A 21,939-nucleotide genomic window follows, 5' to 3' on the forward strand; every position below is an offset into this window, starting at 1 on the left:
GGGTGGGAGTCCTCGCTGCCACCCCAGCTAAGATGTCACCGAAAGGCCCACTCAGCTACAAACAAAGAGATATTGCCCAAATATATGAGGCAGGATTCGGGGCCACTCTCGGCAGTAGTAGTGACAGGAGCCCGCCCCCTCCCCCCAGGGCCGAGGGGTTCCATCTTCAGGCTCCCTGGCAGGAATGCCCCAACTTGCATTATGGCCACATGCCTGGCTTTGGTGCAGCCATGATACTAATTCATTGTCTCGGTCAGAAAGCCATGGAGGTAGCAGACATATCATTGTCACCACAGTACAGAGGAGGAAACTGAGGTCCCAAAGGTAAAGGATTGTCCCCTGAGTGAAGCCAGAATCCTTGCTTCCCACCCCCACCCCCCACCGTTTATTCCTGCAGAGCCGTGCTCACAGTGTCCATCTTCTGAGAACAATATTCTGTTGGATGCTGCAAGGATCTCTTATCAAAGGGAGGAGTAGAAGACCCAAAAACAGAACTCCAAGGGGCTACATGAATGGGGCACATTTCTCAGAAGTCCACTTTCCAGTGAACATCCCAGGGAGGCGAATGCTATTGTCCCAGAACCACGGAGAGTTCCTGTCAGTTTTCCTGTTCTCTTCCGTTCTCTCTCTCTGCCCCCTCTCCCATCAGGTGCCTAGTTCTGTCTTCCTCTCTCTTTCCTCTCCCCCCTCTCCAGCCTAGCTCTCTCCTCCTATTTTTTAAATAGCTAAAATACAGGGCTGGAAGATTCTAGACACACGTGTTCTCCTTGTATCTATTGACAGAAGATATATGTTCTCTGTTTTAAACTTTAAACCAGGCACATTTAATCTTTTATGTCTTCGAAAATAAAATTAAAAACCAATTAGGTTGCTCTGTAACTTTCTGGCTGTGGATTCTGGGTGCTTTATGTACCGCTCTGTGCCTCAGTTTCCTCATCTGTAAAACAGGAACGAAAACAGCACCTATTTTGTAGAGTTGTTGTGAAGATGAAATGAGTTGATACTTATAAACAGCTTTTTTCACTTACTTGAACGGCTTCAGTGAAATAATTAATGTGCCATTAAATTTACTCTTTTAAGGTGCCCAATTCAGGGGTTTTAGTACAGTCAGAGTTGTGCACCCATCATCATGATCGAATTCTAGAACATAATTATTATCCCCAATAGGAAACTCATGTGCAGTCACTCTCTATCTCCCAAATCCCCCAGCCTTTGGCAAACAGTAATCTGCTTTATGTCTACAGATTTGGACACTTTCCTATAAATGGAATCATGCAATATCTGGTCTTTTATGTTTATTTTACTTTGCATACTGTTTTCAACGCTTCAAAGTTCATCTATGTTGCAGCATGTATCAATACTTCTTTTCTTTTCATGTATACATAATATATTTTTTCACCTTGGTACTTTAAAATTTTAAATTCAAAAATTTTCCTACAATTTATTTTCTTCCTAACTTTATTGAGGCATAATTCACAAATAAAAATAGTTTGTATTTACAGTGTACAATGTGATGATTTGCTATACCTATACATTATGAAACAATTACTGCAATCAAGCTCTCTCTCTCTCTCTCTCTCTTTTTTTTAATCAAGCTCTTTAATACACCCATGACTTCACATGGTTATCTTTTTGGTGTGTGGTGAGAACACTTAAGAACTATTCTCTAAGGAAATTTCAAGTATACAACACAGTGTTATTCACTATAGTCAACATGCTGTACTTTAAGGTCCCTAGAACTCATTTGTCTTATAACTGAAACGGCCAATAGGTAGATGAAAAGGTTCTCGACATCACTAATTGTGCAGGAAAACACAAATTATAACCACAAAGAGGTATCGCCTCACACCTGTTAGAGTGGCTGTCATCAAAAAGACAAGAAGTAACAAGTATTGGCAATGGTGAGGATGTGGAGTAAAGGGAACCCTTGCACACTGTTGGTAGGAATATAAAGTGGTACAGCCATTATGAAAAACAGTATGCAGATTCCTCGAGAAATTAAAAATAGAACTACCATTTGATTCAGCAGTTGCACTTCTGGGGTATACATCCAAAGGAAATAAAATCAGGATTTTGAGGAGCTATCTGTACTTCCACGTTAGTTGCAACATTACTCAAAATAGCCAAGATATGTTAACACTGTGACCACTGACAGATGAATGGATAAGGAGTATGTCATTCTCTCTCTCTCTCTCTCTCTCTCACACACACACACACACACACACACAGGAATATTATTCTGCCATGAAAAAGAGGGAAATCCATTTTCTTTTTTTTCTTTTCTTTTTCTGGGGGGCGGAATCCATTTTCAACAACATGTATGAAACTGGAGGGTATTATGCTAAGTGAAATAAGCCAGACACAGAAGGACAAATACCATATGATCTCACTTCTATGTGGAACCTACAAAAGTCAAAGTCACAGAAGAGAGAGTAGAATGGGGGGAATGGAGATGCTGAGAAAGGGATAAACAGCTTTGAAATGCACACAGCACGTTGATGTCCCAAGTGTCCTTCAACATCACGAAGTGATTTTCTTTAACCCTCCCAGTGGGTCCGTGGGTCTCAATTTTATGCCCTCTCACTTGTTGTAGGAGCTCTGCCCCTCCTTACCTCTGTGATTATTTCGGGAGCACCTCTTGCTGAGACTCTCTGATGGTTAAGCAGGACTCTTCCATCTAGTTTACCACTGAGAAAAAGAAAGCAAGGAATTCAAGACCACTAAGTACCTGGCTCCTGGAGGAGAGTTGCTAGAAGGTTCTGACTGAAAACTGGGTCTTGAATCTTGTATGTTAGATGATACTGACTCTGGAGCAGGATTCCACACCCATACTTGACTTTGGGGAACAGTTCATTGCTGTTTTAGCTTGGGTTGCTGTAACAAAAATACCGAAGACTGCATAGCTTAAACAACAGAAAATTGTCATTATGGAGGCTGGGAAGTCTGAGATCAGGGTGCCAGCCTGGGTGGGTTCCAGGGAGGGCCCTTCCTGGTTTACAGATGGCCATCTCGCTATGTCTTCATATGGTGGAGAGCAAGCTCTAGTCTCTTGCTCTTCTTATAAGGGCATTAATCCATTCTGCGGGCTCTACCTTTATGACCTTATCTAAACCTAACTACCTCCCAAAAGCCCCATCTCCTATACCACCCCACTAGGGGGTTAGGATTTCAACCTAAGAGTTTCAGCAGGGGGCACAAACATGTAGTCCATAACTACTGCTACTTGCCTACTTTTCCTGTCTTTTTTTTTTGTTGTGATTTTTGGATATAGGAGTCTGCAGTCATTTTCTCACATTCCAGTCATTTATGTGACAATGATCACACAAAATATCCTGCTGAGGTTCATAAATAATCAAACAGATAATCCACGTTTTGACACTGTTAACATATAAGTGATTCTTAAAAGTAGAATAAAACTACACTTCAAGAAGACAAATAGAAAAATTAGTCACGGTAGAACGGAAGGCCATCTAATTCTGACAAATTCTAAGGCCATGTAGGTCTGCTGAAGGCTCACTGGCTTACAGAGAAAAATATCTGGGGTCCATCACAAGTAAAGAGCAGTCTGATGTAGTTTGTTTTGTTTTTGTTTTCTATTTGGAAAGTATACAAATATACTTGAATTAAAGTGCTTCCAATTCCATAGTCTATTAAGGCAGGAACCCAGGTTTCCAATTCAATGGTACATCTTTCTCTGGCTGAGAAAAATGACATGGACAAAATGTGATTCGAAAAGAGTATTTACATTTTTTGTTTCATTACAGTTCTTAAAAGTGATAATCCCCTCGTGCCATTTACGTTGAAATAACAGAAGCTGGAATAGCAAAGCCCCACAGAAATGAACGACAGAGAAGCCCCTGGGTGATGCTGAGCAAGACGCGGCCCTCACACTGTCCACGGCTGTTTCCACAGGAAGCAGCTTGCTGCGTGTGAATCCCAGTGGGAATATCCCACTAACTCCGGTACTTCATTGCCTGCTCTGCCAGATACTTTACAGTTTCTGGAAAGCCACACTTCTTCCCACCACAAGGAAAAGTGAAAATGACGCATCCTATCGTTCATCCCTTCATTCATTTTCCTAGAAACGTGGGAATCAGGAAGCCCGTCTCGCTGGCGCAGGGGCTGAGGCACCCAAGCTGTCCCGGTGACCTCCCGAAGATGGCGAGAGGCAGAGGCGTCGTGGCCGGTTCCTAAGCTCTTTAGCCAGAAGGCTCTTAAGGAAGGTTTCAAGGAAGACCAGAGACTCATCAGCCAGCCCACGGCACCAGGAGGGAATCAGTCTTTTTTTTTTTTTTTTTTTTTTTTTTTTTTTTTTATAAATTAATTTTTATTGGTGTTCAATTTACCAACATACAGAATAACACCCAGTGCTCATCCCGTCAAGTGTCCCCCTCCGTGCCCGTCACCCATTCACCCCCACCCCCCGCCCTCCTCCCCTTCCACCACCCCTAGTTCATTTCCCAGAGTTAGAAGTCTTTATGTTCTGTCTCCCTTTCTGATATCTCCCACACATTTATTCTCCCTTCCCTTATCAGTCTTATTATGAATCTTCAAGCAAAAACTACATCCTCCGGGGGCACCGGCCCCGCCAAAGGGGCAACGAGGCTGCTGCGGAGCGAAGGCCCCGGCGGGTCGGCGTCGCGCTCCGAGGAGGCGGGTCAGCGCGCGCCGGGGGGGGGGGGGGGGGGAGGGGGGGGAGGCCGGGGGGAGGGGAAGCGGCTCTCCGTCGCGTCCCAGGGCCGCACCCGCGGGCCCGCTTTCCGCGGAGCAGGCGCCGCTCGGCTCTCGATTGCTCGCGCCTGGCACGTCGGCGGCGCACCGGGCGGCCGGGGCTCTGCGCTCGAGCGGTCGAGCCTGACCCGCACCCGCGGAGACTAGCTCGGCCACGGCCCCGGGCCCCTGGCGGGGAGGAGGAGGCCGCAGCGGCGGGCGCGGGGATGTCGAGGAGCTCGAAGGCGGTGCTGGGCCTCTCGGTGGTGCTGACGGCGGCCACCGTGGCCGGCGTGCATCTGAAGCAGCGGCTGGACCGGCAGGTCGGTGTCACGTGACCGCCTCTTCCGGGGCCCGCGCGGTGCGGCGGAGACGGCGGTCTCGGGCCCTCGGGTCTGCCTCCGCGTGCTTCTCCGCCGCTCTTCGTCTCTCCCTCCCGCGCTCTCGCGACTGCGGCCGGGCCGCCGCGTCCTGGCCCGGAGCCCGGAGCTCCTGGCTCCCGCTGAGGCGCGCGCGCGCGAGGTGGTCGGCGGCCGCGTCCCCGCGTCCCCGCGTCCCCGCGTCCCGCGTCCCCGCGTCCCCCGTCCCCGCGTCCCCGCGTCCCCGCGTCCCCGCGTCCCCGCGTCCCCCGTCCCCGCGTCCCCGCGTCCCCCGTCCCCGCGTCCCCGCGTCCCCCGTCCCCGCCAGCCTACAGCGGCGCGGATGTCCGGCGTCTCCCCGGGCCGCTGCGGAGTCGAGGCGGGGAAGGGGTTTGCGTGGGTTCCCTCAGCCGGGGGTCGGCTTCGCCCCAGCCCAGCCCCAGCCCCGAGGTTGAGGCGCCATCCTAACGTGTTTCCGTGCCACTGAGATTTTATCCCAGGATTAACGAGGCTTCCCGCATCCACTTTCCGTGCCTTTGCCCAAGGTAACTTGGTGGATTCCCGCCCCCCCCCCCCCCCCCCCCGCCGCCCTCGGTGTTTTAAGGAGCAGTCTGCTAGGGAAGTCCTTTCTGGGAGCTAGAGATGCCGGCCTCCATATTTTCTTTTTTCCGTACCCTTCCTTCTGGAAATAGCCGTGGCTTCCTGATGGGTAGACTGGCCGTCCATTCTGTCTCTCTCAGTTCATACTTTCTCTACTCCGGCTGGCAGATGTCTAATGACCCATCTCTGTGTCGGGCACCACACTAGGCACGTGGGGAAACAAAGATAAGGACCGGCCTTCCTGGGTCTGCGAGTGATGCACAGCAGAGCTGAACGCCGACTGAGCACAGGCACCCAGGCCGGCGCGTCTGTTAGGGTTGAGCCTAGTTTGCCAAGGGTGAAAGTAATGAACGGGGTGAATCACTAGTAAACGGCCTTTTCTTGCATCGAGCTGGTCAGTGTGCTTAGTATGCAGAGATGAAGCAGATGAGGTCCTTGTCCCCCTTCGAAGTCTGGAAATCCGAGAAAGGTGTGATGGTGTAAGGATTTTGGGGAGGGGATATTGAGGTGAATGGTGACAGCGTGAAAGAGGTTAGAGATTTGGGAATAAAGTATGACTTCTAGGGGGGTAGCTTTTGGAGTAGAGGCAGGAGAGTCCTCTTCTAAGAAGTGAAAGGAAACGAGGGTTATCAAAAGAAATTTGAGATGGAGCAGAGAATGGTGTGTCCATTGTAGCGCTGAGGTCCGAGAAGGCAGGAATTTTCAGAGTATGGGTAGCGTGGGTAAGAACTTGGTTCTGGGGATCCCTGGGTGGCGCAGGGATCCCTGGGTGGCGCAGCGGTTTAGCGCCTGCCTTTGGCCCAGGGCGCGATCCTGGAGACCCGGGATCGAATCCCACGTCGGGCTCCCGGTGCATGGAGCCTGCTTCTCCCTCTGCCTTGTGTCTCTGCCTCTCTCTCTCTCTGTGACTATCATAAATAAATAAAAATTAAAAAAAAAAAAAAAAAAGAACTTGGTTCTGAACTAGCTGCGCCTCTCATGTTCCTGGGAAGTTTTTACGACATAATAACCTTCTCCAGATCTTTTAAATCAGAATCTCTTGGAGATGGAATGGGGGGAGGCTTAGGTGCGTTTTAAAAGCTACCTAGAGAATTCTGACATGCAGCCAGAGTTGAGTATCACTATGCTAGAGAGTGGAAGAACAGAAAGATTAAGATATTTGGAAGTTAGATGAAGAAACGATTGACTAGAATAATCTGTGTTTATTTTACGTCTGGTCGTTCATTCACTGTGGACTTTCTCTCTAGCCTGGGAAGGAGTAAAACAAATGATTGACATGGTGGGTGTGTTGGAAGGTTCAAGGAAACAAGAAATAAAATAATGACCATAGTTTTCTCTCTCTTTTTTTTTTTTTTTTTTTTGACTGCCTACTACGTACCAGGCACCGACATTGATCCTTACAGGAACCCTGTGAAACGAGTAGTACATGAGTAATGGTGAAGAGGTCTTCTTGGTGGTTAGTAAGGCGGTTAAGGGGAAGTCACAGGCAATCAGAGTATATTAGAACTTGGAGGAAGATAGCAAATGGTGGCAGGAAAGCAGGTTCCTAAGCTATATGCTGGAGTCTGAGAAAGGAAGGGTAGGATCTCAGAGGCAGGTATGGAAAGAATGATTCCAGCGGATGGCCTGCGCTTTGGGGGGCAGGGTGGGATGTGTGGGTGGGTGTGTCATGGTATAAGGAACACAGGACCCAAGAACTGGAGAGGGAGGAGGCAAATGTCTTTGCACATCTAGCCAAGGAGCGGTGTTCCAAAAAGTTGATTTTTGGTTGTGTTGTCTGTTCCAGCACGCTTAAATTCCCCAACTCCTCCCTAATAATGAATGAAACTCTAGGTCTGAAGGAGGTCTGGCAAGTAGGTATTCTGTGAGTTTTTTAAATAGACCTAATAATTTAAAACAAAAAAACGAAAACCCAGGCCCTGGACTCCACTCTCATTAATTCTACCTCACAAGGCCACTGTTAAAGACATCAGTTTGTGACCTAAAAGACTATAAAATGGTAGTTATTAGTAATGACTGGATTTTTGCTTTGAAAAGTCTCACCTTAGGCGCTAGGTCCATGTTCTGGAATTTTTTTTACCAGTCTTTAGTGCTTATCAAAGTATCACTGATGGGTCTTTATTTTTTCCTCTGCCAGTAGCATTGTATTTTTTTCCATCTCTCTCGGTTATATAATTGGTTAGTAATTCTGTATAATTTTTTACTACTTCTCTTTACACACTAGAAGAAGCCAAGATCTTTCCTTTCTTGTATCCTGACTATTTAAGTTTCTGTAATCTTTTCTTTTTCTTTCTTTGATGTTTTATTATTCAGCTACAATAATTGATGACAGGAAAGTAGTTCATAGAGTTACTATAGTAAATCTCACCAAGTCTTTTAAAACCTAGAATACCAATTAAACTTTTAAAGTTCAACACAGGAGCAGTTTTTTTCTTTCTTTTTGAATTAATGTTATTTCCCATTAAGTTCTATACTGAATGTCCAGTTCAGGAATTTCTTAAAACGTAGGAAATCATTTCTACTGGTGGAACACACTACCAAATTAATCTGATGGTTTATTACATTTTATATTTATACAGAAAGTTGAAATAGTAATTGGGCATTTGGAGTCTGAAAGTTTTAGTGGTTTTTGGTAGCACTGTTATTCCTATTGAATGGCACAAGGATGGGAACCACCTGTTTAGGGTGTTAACTAAAATCTGTTTCTTACGTTTTTAGAGGCTTCACGATGGAGTGATCAGAGACATTGAGAGACAAAATCGGAAAAAAGAAAACATTCGTCTTTTGGGAGAACAGATTATTTTGACTGAGCAACTTGAAGCAGAAAGAGAAGATGTTATTGGCAAAAGGATCTCAAAAAACATGACTTGAAATGAATGTCACATATTAATGGGACAGTGTTGAGTGTGGTTGTGCCACTGTGGATGGAGAATAGCTTAGTGAGGTCTTCCAAGTTTGCTTTGGTCACAGTCCTTTCAAGCTTGGCCAAAGAAAAGGACAGTGGATCATATATTCTAAATTATTGCTTTAAAAGTCCCTTCTCAGTAAATCAGGCAGACACTCTTCTGAAGAATTTCTGTCGGTTTGTGTGATCCTGATAGAAGCCCCTTTGTAAGCTTGGTGTCTAGAGTTTAGGATTATTAGCGAAAAGCACCTTGGAACCTGTGAGAGGAAGGGATGGATAGTAACATCCACCTGAGTAGTTTGATAAGCCGGCATGATGATGAAGCCACCAGAACATCTACCTCAGAAGGGCTGGAGGAGGGGGAGGTGGAGGGGGAGACTCTCCTGATCGTGGAATCGGAGGACCAGGCTTCAGTGGACTTGTCTCATGATCAGAGTGGGGATTCCCTCAACAGTGATGAAGGAGATGTGTCGTGGATGGAGGAGCAGCTGTCCTACTTCTGTGACAAGTGCCAAAAATGGATACCGGCCAGTAAGGAGCTTCTTAATTCCTTTGATTTGTCAATTACTACGTGAAGGTTTGTTTTTTTAACCTGTGAACAAAACATGAATGTAAAATGGACCTAAATAAAAAGATAATTATTATATTTATCATCAGTTTAGTTGGCTAATGACAGATTTATATAAAACATAGATAACATTTGTATTAATAAAAATTACTATCAACCTCTCATGTTAAATTAACATTTTTGATGGCAATCCAATAAAAATCAGAAATTTGGAAATTCTGCGTTATTTAAAGAATTAGCCACATTGTTCTAACAAGATCATGTTATGGATTTGGGACCAAATAATAGGCCCAGTATAGAATTAAAGTTCAAGTTACTCTGGTAATATTTAACTCCCATGGAAAACTATTGTTATATGCTGGAGTCAGAGTTAGCAGATTTAAAGTATTTTGTGCTCTTTTTCTGGGACCATTCTTGTTTTCCACTTGCCGGCCTCCTCGATCTGCTGGCAAGAGATACATACACACACATTCCCCTGATACCACACTCTTTCAGCTTAATCTTTGCATCTGCCAGCTTCTTGGCTCTCAAGGAGCATGCTTTGCCAGCCATCATGAGTCTTACCAAAACAGGATTTTCCCATTAGGCAGAGACTAGTAAAGACATATGTACCAGAAGAATTCTTTGTGTAATAGAGTTTGTAACTGGTCAGAGAAATTTCTGTGTATGTATATGTACGGATACATATACATACACACATATACATATACACATATGTATGCACATGTTGATGTGAAGGGGGTCATCTTCTGGTACGTGGAAATGTGTCTAACATAAATTTAACTATTCAGATTAAGTTACTAATAATAAATTAACATTGTCATAGGAAACCTTCTAGAACTTGCTATGCATTAGCTAGTGTTTGTTTCTGAGCAGTTTCTGATTATTGATTCATGCACCTGCCTGAAGATCTCAGTGACATTCCCCTTGTCCTCTAAGGATGTATTTTAAACTGTCCTTCACAGTTGTCTCCCTGCTAACTTCTTCAGCTTCTCTCTGTGGTGTCCTATCCCCACACAACCAGAACTTTGTATTAGAGTAAGCTTTTAATTCTCCACAAACAACTCTTTTCTTATCCTAAGATCTTAGCATCTCTCAATTTCTTCTCTGGAATATGTGTCTCTCCAGCCCCCTGTGGCCTCCCTGCCATACACACAGGCACCCCTCTTCACCTGGCCAATTCTAGTCATCCTTCAGGTTTCCCGTAGACCCCACTTTTTCTAGCTCTCCCATCTTCCCAGCATGGTTTGGGTCTCCCTTCTGTGTGCCCTCTCGTTTCCCTAAGCCCACACCACATTCTGTTCCCGAGGTTGTCCTGTCTCCCAGAGCATCAGCATCACCTGGGGAACAAAAAAATGCAGAGACTCAGACTCCGCTTTCAGAGATTGATTCATTCTGTGTGGGATAGGCCCAGGCATTTAAAAACAAAACAAAAAAAACACTCCCTGGGTGATTCTGATGCACAGTGAGGATGGAGAACCATTGTGCTATTCTGATGATCTATTTTCTCATCTGTGGCCCTTAGAATTTATAAAATGCCAAGAGCAGGCTTTTGTATTCCAGTTCCTGCACCAGTGCCTGCCATGCAGTGGGAACTCAAATACTGCTTGAAAGAATGTATAAAGACATCCATAGGAGTCAGGAATGTTAACAGTTGGAAAATCCAATGACAGTAATAAAAACTTGCTTTTCCAGTATCTTTCTCCTTAAAATTAGGGAACCATGATCTCAACAGGCATACACTATGTTAGAAAAATAGAAATCTTTTCTTCTGTCTTCCCTGTTCTTATCCTGCTATCATGGGTTGGCTGAAAAAGAAGAAAAACATGGAAAGTGTGGAAAATCTGGTTGATAAACTGATAAGTACTGCTGTAGATAAACCTATGATGTGCCTTTTTGTTTTTCTCCTAGGTCAGCTGAGGGAACAGCTCAGTTACCTTAAGGGTGATAATTTTTTTAGGTTCACTTGTTCTGATTGCTCGGAAGATGGCAAGGAGCAGTATGAAAGGCTGAAGCTCACGTGGCAGCAAGTGAGTAAAAAGCTTTTCCCCTCAAATTCATGAATTCGATCCCCCAAAGAATTCAGTGGAATGAATATTCAGAGAATGAGGACTTCTAGGCTCTTGAGCTGTTTTGGGGTCGTTGAGCTGTTTATTTCACAGTGACAGTGTAATGAAGTTAGACACTTCAAATACATGGAGAAAGGACTTCTTTGTAAAAATACTCAGTGCTAACTTAGTGAATTAGGTTTGAGATTCTTGAAAACCTCAGACACAGAATTTCATTTATATATAATACCAAGTGATTTTATTGGAATTGAAAAGGAGGTCCACATGTTTCTGGCAGCCATGTTTAGAACAATAAAACCATTTTAAAAATATAAAATTGCCACATTAGAAATAGTTTTGGGAGGTATAATGTAGCTCAATTGCAGAAACTGACATAAATCCAGATTTTCTGTATTTAAACCCAGACATGCGTGATTTTTTTTTTTTAAGATTTTACTTATTCAAAAAAAAAAAAAAGATTTTACTTATTCATGAGAGACAGAGAGAGGGGCAGAGACACAGGCAGAGGGAGAAGCAGGCTTCATGCAGGGAGCCCAACGTGGGACTCGATTCTGGGTTTCCAGGATCAGCCCTCAACCGAAAGCAGCGCTAAACCGCTGAGCCACCCAGGCTGCCCTTGAATATATATATATATATATATATTTAATTTATTTTTTATTGGTGTTCAATTTGCTTACATATAGAATAACACCCAGTGCTCATCCCATCAAGTGCCCCCCTCAGTGCCTGTCACCCAGTCACCCCCACCCCCTGCCCACCTCCCTTCCACCACCCCTAGTTCGTTTTCCAGAGTTAGGAGTCTCTCATGTTCTGTCTCCCTTTTTGATATCCTTGAATATTTTTTGTTTGAGGTATACCTTTGTCCACCTTTTAACCATCTCTAGTACCAGCACCCTAATCCAACCCAACTATAGCCTGAACGATAGCTTTTTCGTGATCCCCAGGTTGCCTTAATTTTTTTTTCTTAAATTACTATGTCTATAACAGGGTACCAATGTCAACAGTAAGTTCTAAAAATGAACGAATTATACGTTACTTTCTCGGTATTTATGTTTATTCACTTTAACAAATAGTGCCTACAACAAACCCGGTACTGCTTAGGCCTGGAAACTGCTGTGCTGAGCGAAGCAGCTAGGTAGCTGGCCTTCTAAGCATTTATTTTAGACAATAAGCAGACAAACACGTTAATTACCCATAGCACTTTTTTTTTTTGCCATGAAGGAAATAAACAGGGTAATGAGGAAGAGAGATTAGATGAAATGATCTTAGCCACTTAAGATATTCCTTATAAACTGCAGTTGCTGTAGCAGCTTTGACTGTTATCTCAATTATCAGTGCTTCACTGGGAGATGTGCTAATGAAATCTGTCAGGGGTGAACTTAGGGAGGATTTTTTGACTTAGTTGAAAATATGCAAGTAGAAAATGAAGGGAAGTTTGTACTGAGGATATAGTCTCAAATTTTATAAATGTGATATGTTTTTCCCATCATGTACATGGGATATTATTTCTAGGCAAGGTCAGATTGATATTAACAGATTATTCTGAGGCATATACCCATGGCAGATTTGCTTTTGATCTGCAGGTAGCTTCTCAAAAAGCTGTAAAATGGAAAAATAGCAAATATGTATAGTTCACTTGCAAGAATATGAGTTTTCTGTCTGTGGAAGTTCTTTTGAAAAGGACAACTGGCTTTTGGTTATATTGCTCAGAAGATGTAATGTTGGTTTAGTTTGCATATTTAATTAGGCCAACATCACTTGAAAATTATGTTTTCATTACCAGAAGACAGATTGATGGGAGATAATACCCTGGTATGATGAAGTGGTAGATCAGACACATCTGGTTCTTGGTAAACTACTGAGCATATTTCTAGTTGCACCTAAAAAAGCCAGCCTCTCAAAGAGCTGAAAGAAAAATCAGATGCTTTTGGTTAGAGTCTATTGATGTCAGCAAACGGTGTACTGGGATGTGGGTTTTCTGTCTTTTTAAATCTTAAATTTTGTATTTGTTGATTTATCAAAGTAATAAATGGAAATGCATATTTGATCACAAAATACCATTTGTAAATAGGTCTGGTCTCCTGAACTTTCTTCCGTGCCCTTTCTTTGTGTCCTTTCCACCTTAGTGACTTGTGAACAACAGTTGGAAATTCAGGAGGAACTTTATCCTGTGTTTGGGAAAGATAGGGTACTTGTTACATTCTCATCCTGGACACTTATTCTTACATGGCAGGTGAAGAATGTACCATGATCTGTACTCCTTTTTCTAGGTGTTTTCCAGTAGGGACTTGTGAAGTAGCTACTGAGGCTGTCAGCCCCTGGGCTCAGCAGCCCTGGGGATACCCTGTTACTGATGGGATTGGGTTGGTAAAAAACAAAGTATGAGAGCAGAAGACTGAAGTAGGATTCATTTCTTTAAGATTATAAATTCCAGGAGAGGAGGAAAACCAGGTCTTTCATATATTGAGTTTGCAGTTTGCTCATAAATATTAAGTCATTATAGAAAAAGTTATTTTCAAGTAAATATGTGAATTTCCACTTTTTAAAGTCATGAGATATTTCAAACATACAAAATAAAGTAGCAGACAATGTTTCTACCCCTGAGATTAGCTGGAATACGTGTGTCTTCCCGTCCTCTAGGGGTCTGGGAGTAGGCAGAAGCAGCTCATTTCAGTCTGTCCTTAAAGTATTTCTTGAATAGTAACTGTTTTAAGTTGTGGTAAAATATAAATAACATGAGTTTACCATTTTATCTATTTTTTTTAAAGATTTTTTTAAAATTATTTATTTATTTATGATAGTCACACACACACACAGAGAGAGAGGCAGAGACATAGGCAGAGGGAGAAGCAGGCTCCATGTACCGGGAGCCTGATGTGGGATTCGATCCCCGGTCTCCAGGATCGCGCCCTGGGCCAAAGGCAGGTGCCGATCCACTGCGCCACCCAGGGATCCCTAAAGATTTTTTTTTTATTTATATGACCCAGCACAAGTAGGGGGAGCAGTAGGCAGAGGCAGAGGGAGAAGCAGGCTCCCCATGGAGCAAGGAACCCAACATGGGACTCGATTCCAGGACCCTGCAATCATGACCTGAGCCAAAGGCAGATGCTTAGCTGATTGAGCCACCCAGGCACTCCCATTTTATGTATTTTTAAGCATTTAATTCAGCGGCATTATGTACATTCATGTTGTTTTGCAACCATCACCGCTATCCATTTCCAGAACATTTTTATCTTCCCAAGCTGAAATTCAGTATCTGTTAAGTAGTAAGTCCCTATGGACAATACCTGTTTTAAGGAAGATGTTTGTTGGCTGATACGAACCTGTTGCTAAAGTGCATGAAAGAACTTGAAAACTCCGTTGATGGGATTAATTGTTTGGTGGGCCATCTACAGGATTCCTGAGTCTAAGGAGTGGGGGAGCTCCATTACTGGAAGTGTTAGCATTACCAGGCCCTCGGAGTCAGAGGTCCATTAGGGTTCTTAAGCTGTGGGTATAGGTACTGGGGAGCCTGAGTTGCAGCTTACTAGCCCCCTTACACTTTCAGAATCCTCCTTCTGGAAAGAGGAATCAAGTTAGATTCTTTTTCATGGATTCTCTGTCTCCTTTGTGATTTCAGGGGCCCCAAATCAATCATTGTTTTTATTAGGTTGAAATGTAGTTTTGAATAGGTGATATAGTTTTGTCCATCTACATGACATAATGTAATTCAAAATTGCGGGCAGCCCCGGTGGCTCAGCGGTTTAGCGCTGCCTTCAGCCTGGGGTGTAATCCTGGGGGCCCAGGATAGAGTCCCGCGTCGGGCTCCCTGTGTGGGGCCTGCTACTCCCTCTGCCTGTGTCTCTGCCTCTCTCTCTTTCTCTCTCTCTGTCTCTCACGAATAAATAAAATCTTAAAAAAAGAATTGCATATAGATGTAAGAAGAAATTCCTGAAAAGATAGTAATTAAATATGTCAGAAGTGATTCATTCTTTCTTTTTTTTTTTTTTTTTTTTAAGATTTTATTTATTTATTCATGAGAGATACAGAGGCAGAGACACAGGCAGAGGGAGAAGCAGGCTCCATGTGGGGAGCCTGATGTGGTACTCGATCCCGGGTCTCCAGGATCAGGCCCTGGACTGAAGGCGGCACTAAACCGCTGAGCCACCCAGGCTGCCCGAAGTGATTGTTTCTTGAAGGTATATCTAAAGTGATTTTTACCTTCTTCTTGGTTCTTCTCTCATTATTGAAGTCTTTTACAGGGAACATATGTTAACTTATATTTCTAGAAAACGCTTCCCAATTCGGGGCCATGAATTCATTACCTGTAAACAAGCAAGGCTAAACCAGATGAGAAGTTTTCACATGGAGCTCTTGGAGCCTCTGAAAGTGGGCTGAGCAGCTAGGCCTCTTGCCTCTGGGCCCCTCTTTAATGCTATTACCGTCTGAAGAAAAGTTTCCACAAATGAAAATGGCTAACCACTGCATAGATGGTGACTAACATTATTTTCAGCTTTGAAATTCTGAGAGTCTTTTGTTTCTGCTCTCTAAAGAGCTTAGAAAAATACATAGGCTGGGGTGACTTTCAGAATATTTAATAAAGGTCAGCACCATCAGTCAGAAAATGTGGGTCTAGAGGCCTGCAGGCTGGAGGTTATCTAGAGCTGCATCGTGTAAGATGGAGAGATTCAGGGACAAGGGGTGGGGGGGTGGGGATGGTGTTGGCCAGGTTGCTTAGGATGGTGGTTGTTTATCATCATCGGTTCAACCACACCTCAGCTCTGCGTGTGCAGCATGCCAGCAACAACTGCACGTACTTAAGTGGATTAGTGCTATTCATCTAATGAAAGCAAAACAGGGAATAAAATTCTTTACTGAGTCCATTCCAAGATATTTCTCCCCCCCCCCCCCCCCGTTCCCTGCCATTTCTACTCAGAATAAAAAAACAAGGAACTGATTCCTCTGCAGGGGAACATCCCCAATCATGCTTTTCTCCCAGCCCCTGTTGTGTTTGTGTTCCAGGTTGTCATGTTGGCAATGTACAACTTGTCCCTGGAAGGAAGTGGACGGCAAGGTTACTTCCGATGGAAAGAAGATATCTGCGCTTTTATTGAGAAACATTGGACCTTTTTACTAGGGAATAGGTAATGTGATTTTTTAAAATATTAGACTTGCGTGAACAGGTAAAGAACAAGGTACGTGAGATTTGAGACAGCCTGATGAAGCCCTTTAGGAATGAGTACTTGTGGCAATTACAAAGAATGTTTTAATTCCAGAAAATGTTGTTATTTTTTAAATTAAATAACTTGTTTACTATGGAAAACCGAAGTGGAAGTATATACTATAAAAGTATAGGTTTCCAGGGGGACCTGGGTGGCTCAGTCGGTTAAGCGCCTGCCTTCGCTCAGGTCATGATCTCGAGGTCCTGGGAGTGAGCCCCGAATTGGGCTTCCTGCTCAGCTCCCTCTCCCTCTCTTCTGCTTGTGCTCTCTCATTCTCAAATAAATAAGATCTTTAAAAAAAAAAAAAAAAAAAGATAGCTTTCTAGACTTTTCTCATCCTACTTTATTTTTTTTAAATTATTTATTTATTCATGAGAGACACAGCGGGGGGGGGCGGGGGGGGCAGAGACACAGGCAGAGGGAGAAGCAGGCTCCATGCAGGGAGCCTGACATGGGACTTGATCCCAGGTCTCCAGGATCACTCCCTGGGCCAAAGGCTGCGCTAAACCGCTGAGCCACCCAGGCTGCCCTTCTCATCCTACTTTAGAGGAAACTCTTGGTTTCTACGGAGCATGAAGAGATTCTTAGAAAGTTAAAAAACAGAAAGTTGGATTGCCCGAGGCTGTTTAATAGTTGGATGAGTAACTATGTAATGTAAGGATATAGGATCATTATGTCCTTTTGAAATCAGTGTCTTACAGAAGGTCAGAGGAAGAAACGCAATGGCAGTGACAGGCTGTATCTATTTAAATTGCTCTTTATTAATAGACTCTTATCAGTATTTGTTTTTATTAACTAGAAGGTAGAACCTGTAGATACGTTTCAGTATCACAGCACTTAGCTAAGTCTAGGTGCATTAATACATATACACCTTGTTCATTCATTCCACTACATGATAGTGCATTGACTTACTGCTGAGCACATCTCCTTGGTGGTGGCTTTGGCTCGTCAGACCTATGTATTCCAGTGCACCGATATTGAGACCACATGTTTTAACTAAAGGTCCATGCAGCTCAGCAAGATTTTTATTGCTATTAGGGATCAGTGAGTTTGCAAGTGCATTGGCGAATTGTATGAGATGCTGATTATTAGTTTGCCGTCTGAAGTCCCATGTGAGTTTCATAAACCTTGCCTAATTGGGTCAGTGTAGATGTGCTACAGACTCTGATCACAATCAGAAGAGGGAGTTTGTACCTGCCCTACTCTGAAGGCATTGTAGCCTGTTTCCTTGGGCCCTGAGAGGTCATAGCTCTGCCAGCATCGTTTGGAGCTCAGGGAGGGCAGACGAGAAGAAAGGCAGCTTTCTGAAGGCTCGCTGTGAGGAGAAAATAGAAGAGATTCAGTACATTTTTACAAAAGGGGTTATTTTTGTTCTTGAGTTATTTAGTGCTACTAAGAAAAGAATTGACAGTATAACTGGTTCTTTTCTTAAAGAAAGGAAATCTGTTGTCTTAGTTTAATGATTTAGCACTATTTATGGAACTTAATATACCCCATTTATAAGGCACAAGAAAGGGAAAAAAAAAACGATAAAATTAGATCTTGGAATGTTTTCATGATCTCTCAGTGCCATTCTGCTTAGTAGATTGTCTTCTGGAAGAAATTGGATTTAAATTGCCTGTTTGTAAGGATTTTGTCTTATTTTAATATAAGTTCAGTTGTTTCATTTGTTCATTTGTAGAGCACGTCTAAGAAGAATCAGCCAAGGCTTTTTTTCTTTTTTTTAATACTTTACTGAAAGGCATTAATTACTTTCCAGTTCCTATGTAGTTTAACCATTAAACTCTTGGATTTTGGCTGTGTTAGTGTATCACTTGAATTACCATTTACTTATTTAAATCAAGTCCCTTTTTTTCTGATAAATACATTCATTTTAAAAAGGAACTTTATACTACCATAAGTGGAAAACCCATATCATTTGCCATACATAGAATGACGCTATAAAAATAGATGTGCTAAAAATAAAACAGTGCTATTAAATTATAGCTGGATCCCAAGGCCTGTAAAGGCAATCGAGGCCCTCTGTCTTGACCTAAAAGGGCAGCAGCGTGTGTTAGGGAGAATTTAAAGCAACAAACTTATTCCTTGATCTAATGGAGGAAAAAAAGATCATTAAAAATTACTCTGTGAGGGGCACCTAGATGGCTCAGTTGGTTATGCTTCTGACTCTTGGTTTCAGCTCAGATCATGATCTCAGGGTTGTAAGAACCAGCCCTGCCTGCTCCATCCTGGGAGTGGATTCTCTCTTTGCTCCTCCCCTGCCTGCTTGCACCCATGTGCTTGTGCCTGCACGCTCACACGTGCACACTTTCTCAAAAAAAAATTCCCTGTAATTCCTTGTCAGTTTCCTGCCTCAGTACTGTCCTTCACTTTGGGAACTGCTGTGAACATCAGTGACTGGAAAAGTCACCTGCAACCCCTCACCAGAGGCAGTCACCATGTGCTCATGGTTCTCTGAGAGCATACACAGAATCACTATGCCCCAGGGAAGCGGCCCACAGAGGACATGCACAGTTAGCCTTTTTTCATAGCTACTGAAGATTTTAATTCTGCTATCCACAGAACATTCTTTAAATTCTTAAGGATAAGCATTTCTCATTTGCCATAGGATCTAAGAGTATAGTATATACTGAGTAATGAAGTACAAGATTTGAATACATTTTCTTTCAGATGTTTAGGCTCTTTCAGGCTTTTCTTTTATGGCTTTAAGAAGTTTAAATATGAAAAAAAAAAGTTTAAATATGTAAAGATTTATTTTACTATGTACCTATTGTGGAAACAAATTTAAACATATACAAGAGCTTTAATTAATTGGTGCAGTTTAATTGCCTTTGTATGTGTGATCATTTAAGCTGCTTTTATAATCCTGGCCTTGAATTTTTCCAGCAGGTATAACTTTTTTTTTTTTTAATTCCAGTGTAGTTAACATACATTGTTCTATTAATTTCTGGTATATAGTGTATAGGAGGTATATCTTTGATTAGTGAAGAATACTTTGAATATTTTTCTCTATTACCATATTTCATTGATTCTTAAGATGCACACATTTTAAATTTTTGCATCTTTGGCAGCTGGATACAATTTTACAAGAGGTAGTATGTCATAATTGATGGCTAGTTTTTTTGTTGTGCATAAAATGATGTATCTTAAAGTCAGTGGGTCTTACAGTTGATGAAATATGATAAAACACATTCATAGTATTTAGAAAATTTTAAATGATACAACAAGGATTTCAGGAGGATGGCAGAGTCAGAAGCACCAGAAGTCTTTCCCCACCTAAACTGTAGTTGCAATGGTAGAATCTGTCTCATGTAACTATCTTGGATCTCCGGAGCTATATTGGAGGTTTGCAACTGCCAGGGTGATGCTTGGAAGGTAAATTGCAGTTGATTTTGATGGATTTCATATCTTAGCACAGTGACATTTCCCCATTCCTCACCTCTCAGCCAGCAGCGGTGCACTTGTTCCCCAGATAACTCATACATAGCTTGTGGGATCAGGGTAGACAGAGGGACCCTGTCCTTCAAATATTAGGAATCTGCTCTGATCACTGATTGCTGCTTCTGATCACAAAATGTAGATAAAGAGGTGGGTTGCACCTCCCCTGAATTGTTGCAAACCTTTTTCCCTCTGGCTGAAATGACCTTGAGGGGACATGAAGGGCTGCCACTCTCCTCCCAGCCTTCATTTTTCTCTTTGTCCCATTTTTGGAGTCAGACATTGAAAACTGAGACAATCAAAAGTAACCAGACACACAGAGGGAATTAGAAAGTCACCATGCATGCCCATGGGAAGGCACAGGCTTAGAGATGACCTGAGAAGAACTTAAATTTTTACCTCAGGCTGATCTTTGGTACAGAGACACCCTACAACAATCAAAAACAAAAACCTTTAAATCACAGAGAAGGAAAAGAATCTGATCTCCAGAGTTACTACACTATTAAATTCAAATATCCAGTTTTCAACAAAAAATTATAAGGAATACAAAAACAGGAAAGTATGGCCCAAATCAAAGGAAAAAATAGTAAACAGAAACTGTCCCTGAAAGCCACCTGCTGGTGGATCTGTCAGACAAAGACTTTTAAACAACTGTTAAAGATACCCAGAGAAGTGGTGTGGAAAAAGTCAAGAAAATGATGTATAAACAAAATGGAAATATCAACAGAGAGATTGAAAACCTAAAAAGAAACCAGAAAGAAATTCTGAAGCTGAAAAGTACAGTAGCTGAAATGAAAAACTCCCGGGAGGGATTCAGAAGCAGGTTTGAATGGGCAGAAGAGAGTAAGCTAATCTGAGGGAAGGACAGCGGGAGTTACTAGTGGTCTGAGCCACAGAAAGAAAGTTGGAAGAAAAGCTGGCAGAGCCTGAGGGACCAGGACAGGTACAGGAGGAGGGGGCACAAGCAGCTGGACTACCATACCCACTGTTTGAGGAAGCAAGTGGAACATGCCTCCCCTCCTGGCCCTGCCCTCCCCCCCCCCCAAACCCTTTGGGGAAGAGGGGGCTTGGAAAGGTTAGAAAAAGGTACAAGGACTCCTGGGTGATTCAGTGGTTGAGCATTGCCTTTGGCTCAGGGTGTGATCCCGGGATCCTGAGATCAAGTTCCACATCAGGCTCCCCACAGGGAGCCCACTTCTCCCTCTGCCTATGTCTCTGCCTCTCTCTGTGTGTCTCAGATGAATAAATAAATTCAATCCTAAAAAAATAATAAAGGTACGAATGTGAGAGAGGTGCTCTGGGACCAAACACTGGGGCAGAAGCTAAGGTGTCAAAGAGTGGTCCTGCCTATTAATGTTTATATTTGTGGTTTTTCTTTGTTTTCTAGCACTTCTTTGTCCCTAAGAATGCTTTTTTCTTTTTGCCTCCCTAGCAATATTTTCCAACAGTTAAGTCTGGTCGTCTTAGGAAAGACTGGTTCAGGATTTCTGGTAATTATGTTTTCAAGGTGGAAAGAGAAAAGTTGCCTTTAAAAGAATTTTCAACAGGAATCTGGATAGTTGACATTTTATGTATCATTTAAAATTTTTGTTATATATTTCTTCTTTTTTTTTTTTGTTATATATTTCTTCTTTTTTTGCCCTCCCCCCCCCCCCCAAAGTTCAACTCTGTGGAACATAACATAGTTTTATTCCACTCTCCTACGTACGGGCATATAGGAGCAGACAGAGGTACATCCAACTTCTGAGGTAAATGAACTGTTTACCAGGGCTAAGGATTCTCTTGCTTGCTTTCTTGAGAGCTTAAAAGCAACTCAAGTTCATTTCAGTTAGCCTGTGGAACTCCATAATCATGATGATTGTGATAAGTGTTTTATGAGCTTTGTTTGAATTATTTCATTTTAATCCCCATGGCAACCTTATGAAGTAAGTTCTGTTATCCTGATTTGAAAGAAGAAACTGAGGCATCCAGAAGGTGGTAGAGCAAGGACTTGAAGCTGGACAAGCTCCAGACCCTCTCTCTCTTTTTTTAAAGATTTTATTTATGTATTTTGAAAGTGTATGAGTGCATGCATGAGTGAAGGGACCGA

At 42.8% G+C, this 21,939-nt stretch overlaps 2 protein-coding genes across 3 annotated transcripts in view; both read left to right on the forward strand.

Annotated features, from left to right (window-relative positions):
• Positions 1–4,720: 4,720 nt before the first annotated feature.
• Positions 4,721–8,535, forward strand: LOC129495335 (protein PET117 homolog, mitochondrial). Its single transcript, XM_055302827.1, is given in 3 exon segments — positions 4,721–5,033; positions 8,388–8,494; positions 8,496–8,535. Coding segments are annotated over 3 exon segments (243 nt in total). The 5' UTR covers positions 4,721–4,937.
• A 305-nt stretch (positions 8,536–8,840) lies between these two features.
• KAT14 (lysine acetyltransferase 14) overlaps positions 8,841–21,939 on the forward strand; it is a 34,621-nt gene continuing 21,522 nt past the window's right edge. For both annotated transcript variants that reach the window (XR_008661494.1, XM_055302825.1), the window contains exons 1-3: positions 8,841–9,105; positions 11,054–11,172; positions 16,213–16,334. Coding sequence is in view for 1 of the 2 variants with exons in the window: in XM_055302825.1 (XP_055158800.1) it covers positions 8,847–9,105; positions 11,054–11,172; positions 16,213–16,334 (500 nt within the window). In the remaining variant the exon portion in view is untranslated. The remainder of the gene's footprint in view (positions 9,106–11,053; positions 11,173–16,212; positions 16,335–21,939) is intronic.

Source organism: Nyctereutes procyonoides, unplaced genomic scaffold (assembly GCF_905146905.1).
Source record: "Nyctereutes procyonoides isolate TBG_1078 unplaced genomic scaffold, NYPRO_anot_genome, whole genome shotgun sequence".
Taxonomy (NCBI): domain Eukaryota; kingdom Metazoa; phylum Chordata; class Mammalia; order Carnivora; family Canidae; genus Nyctereutes; species Nyctereutes procyonoides.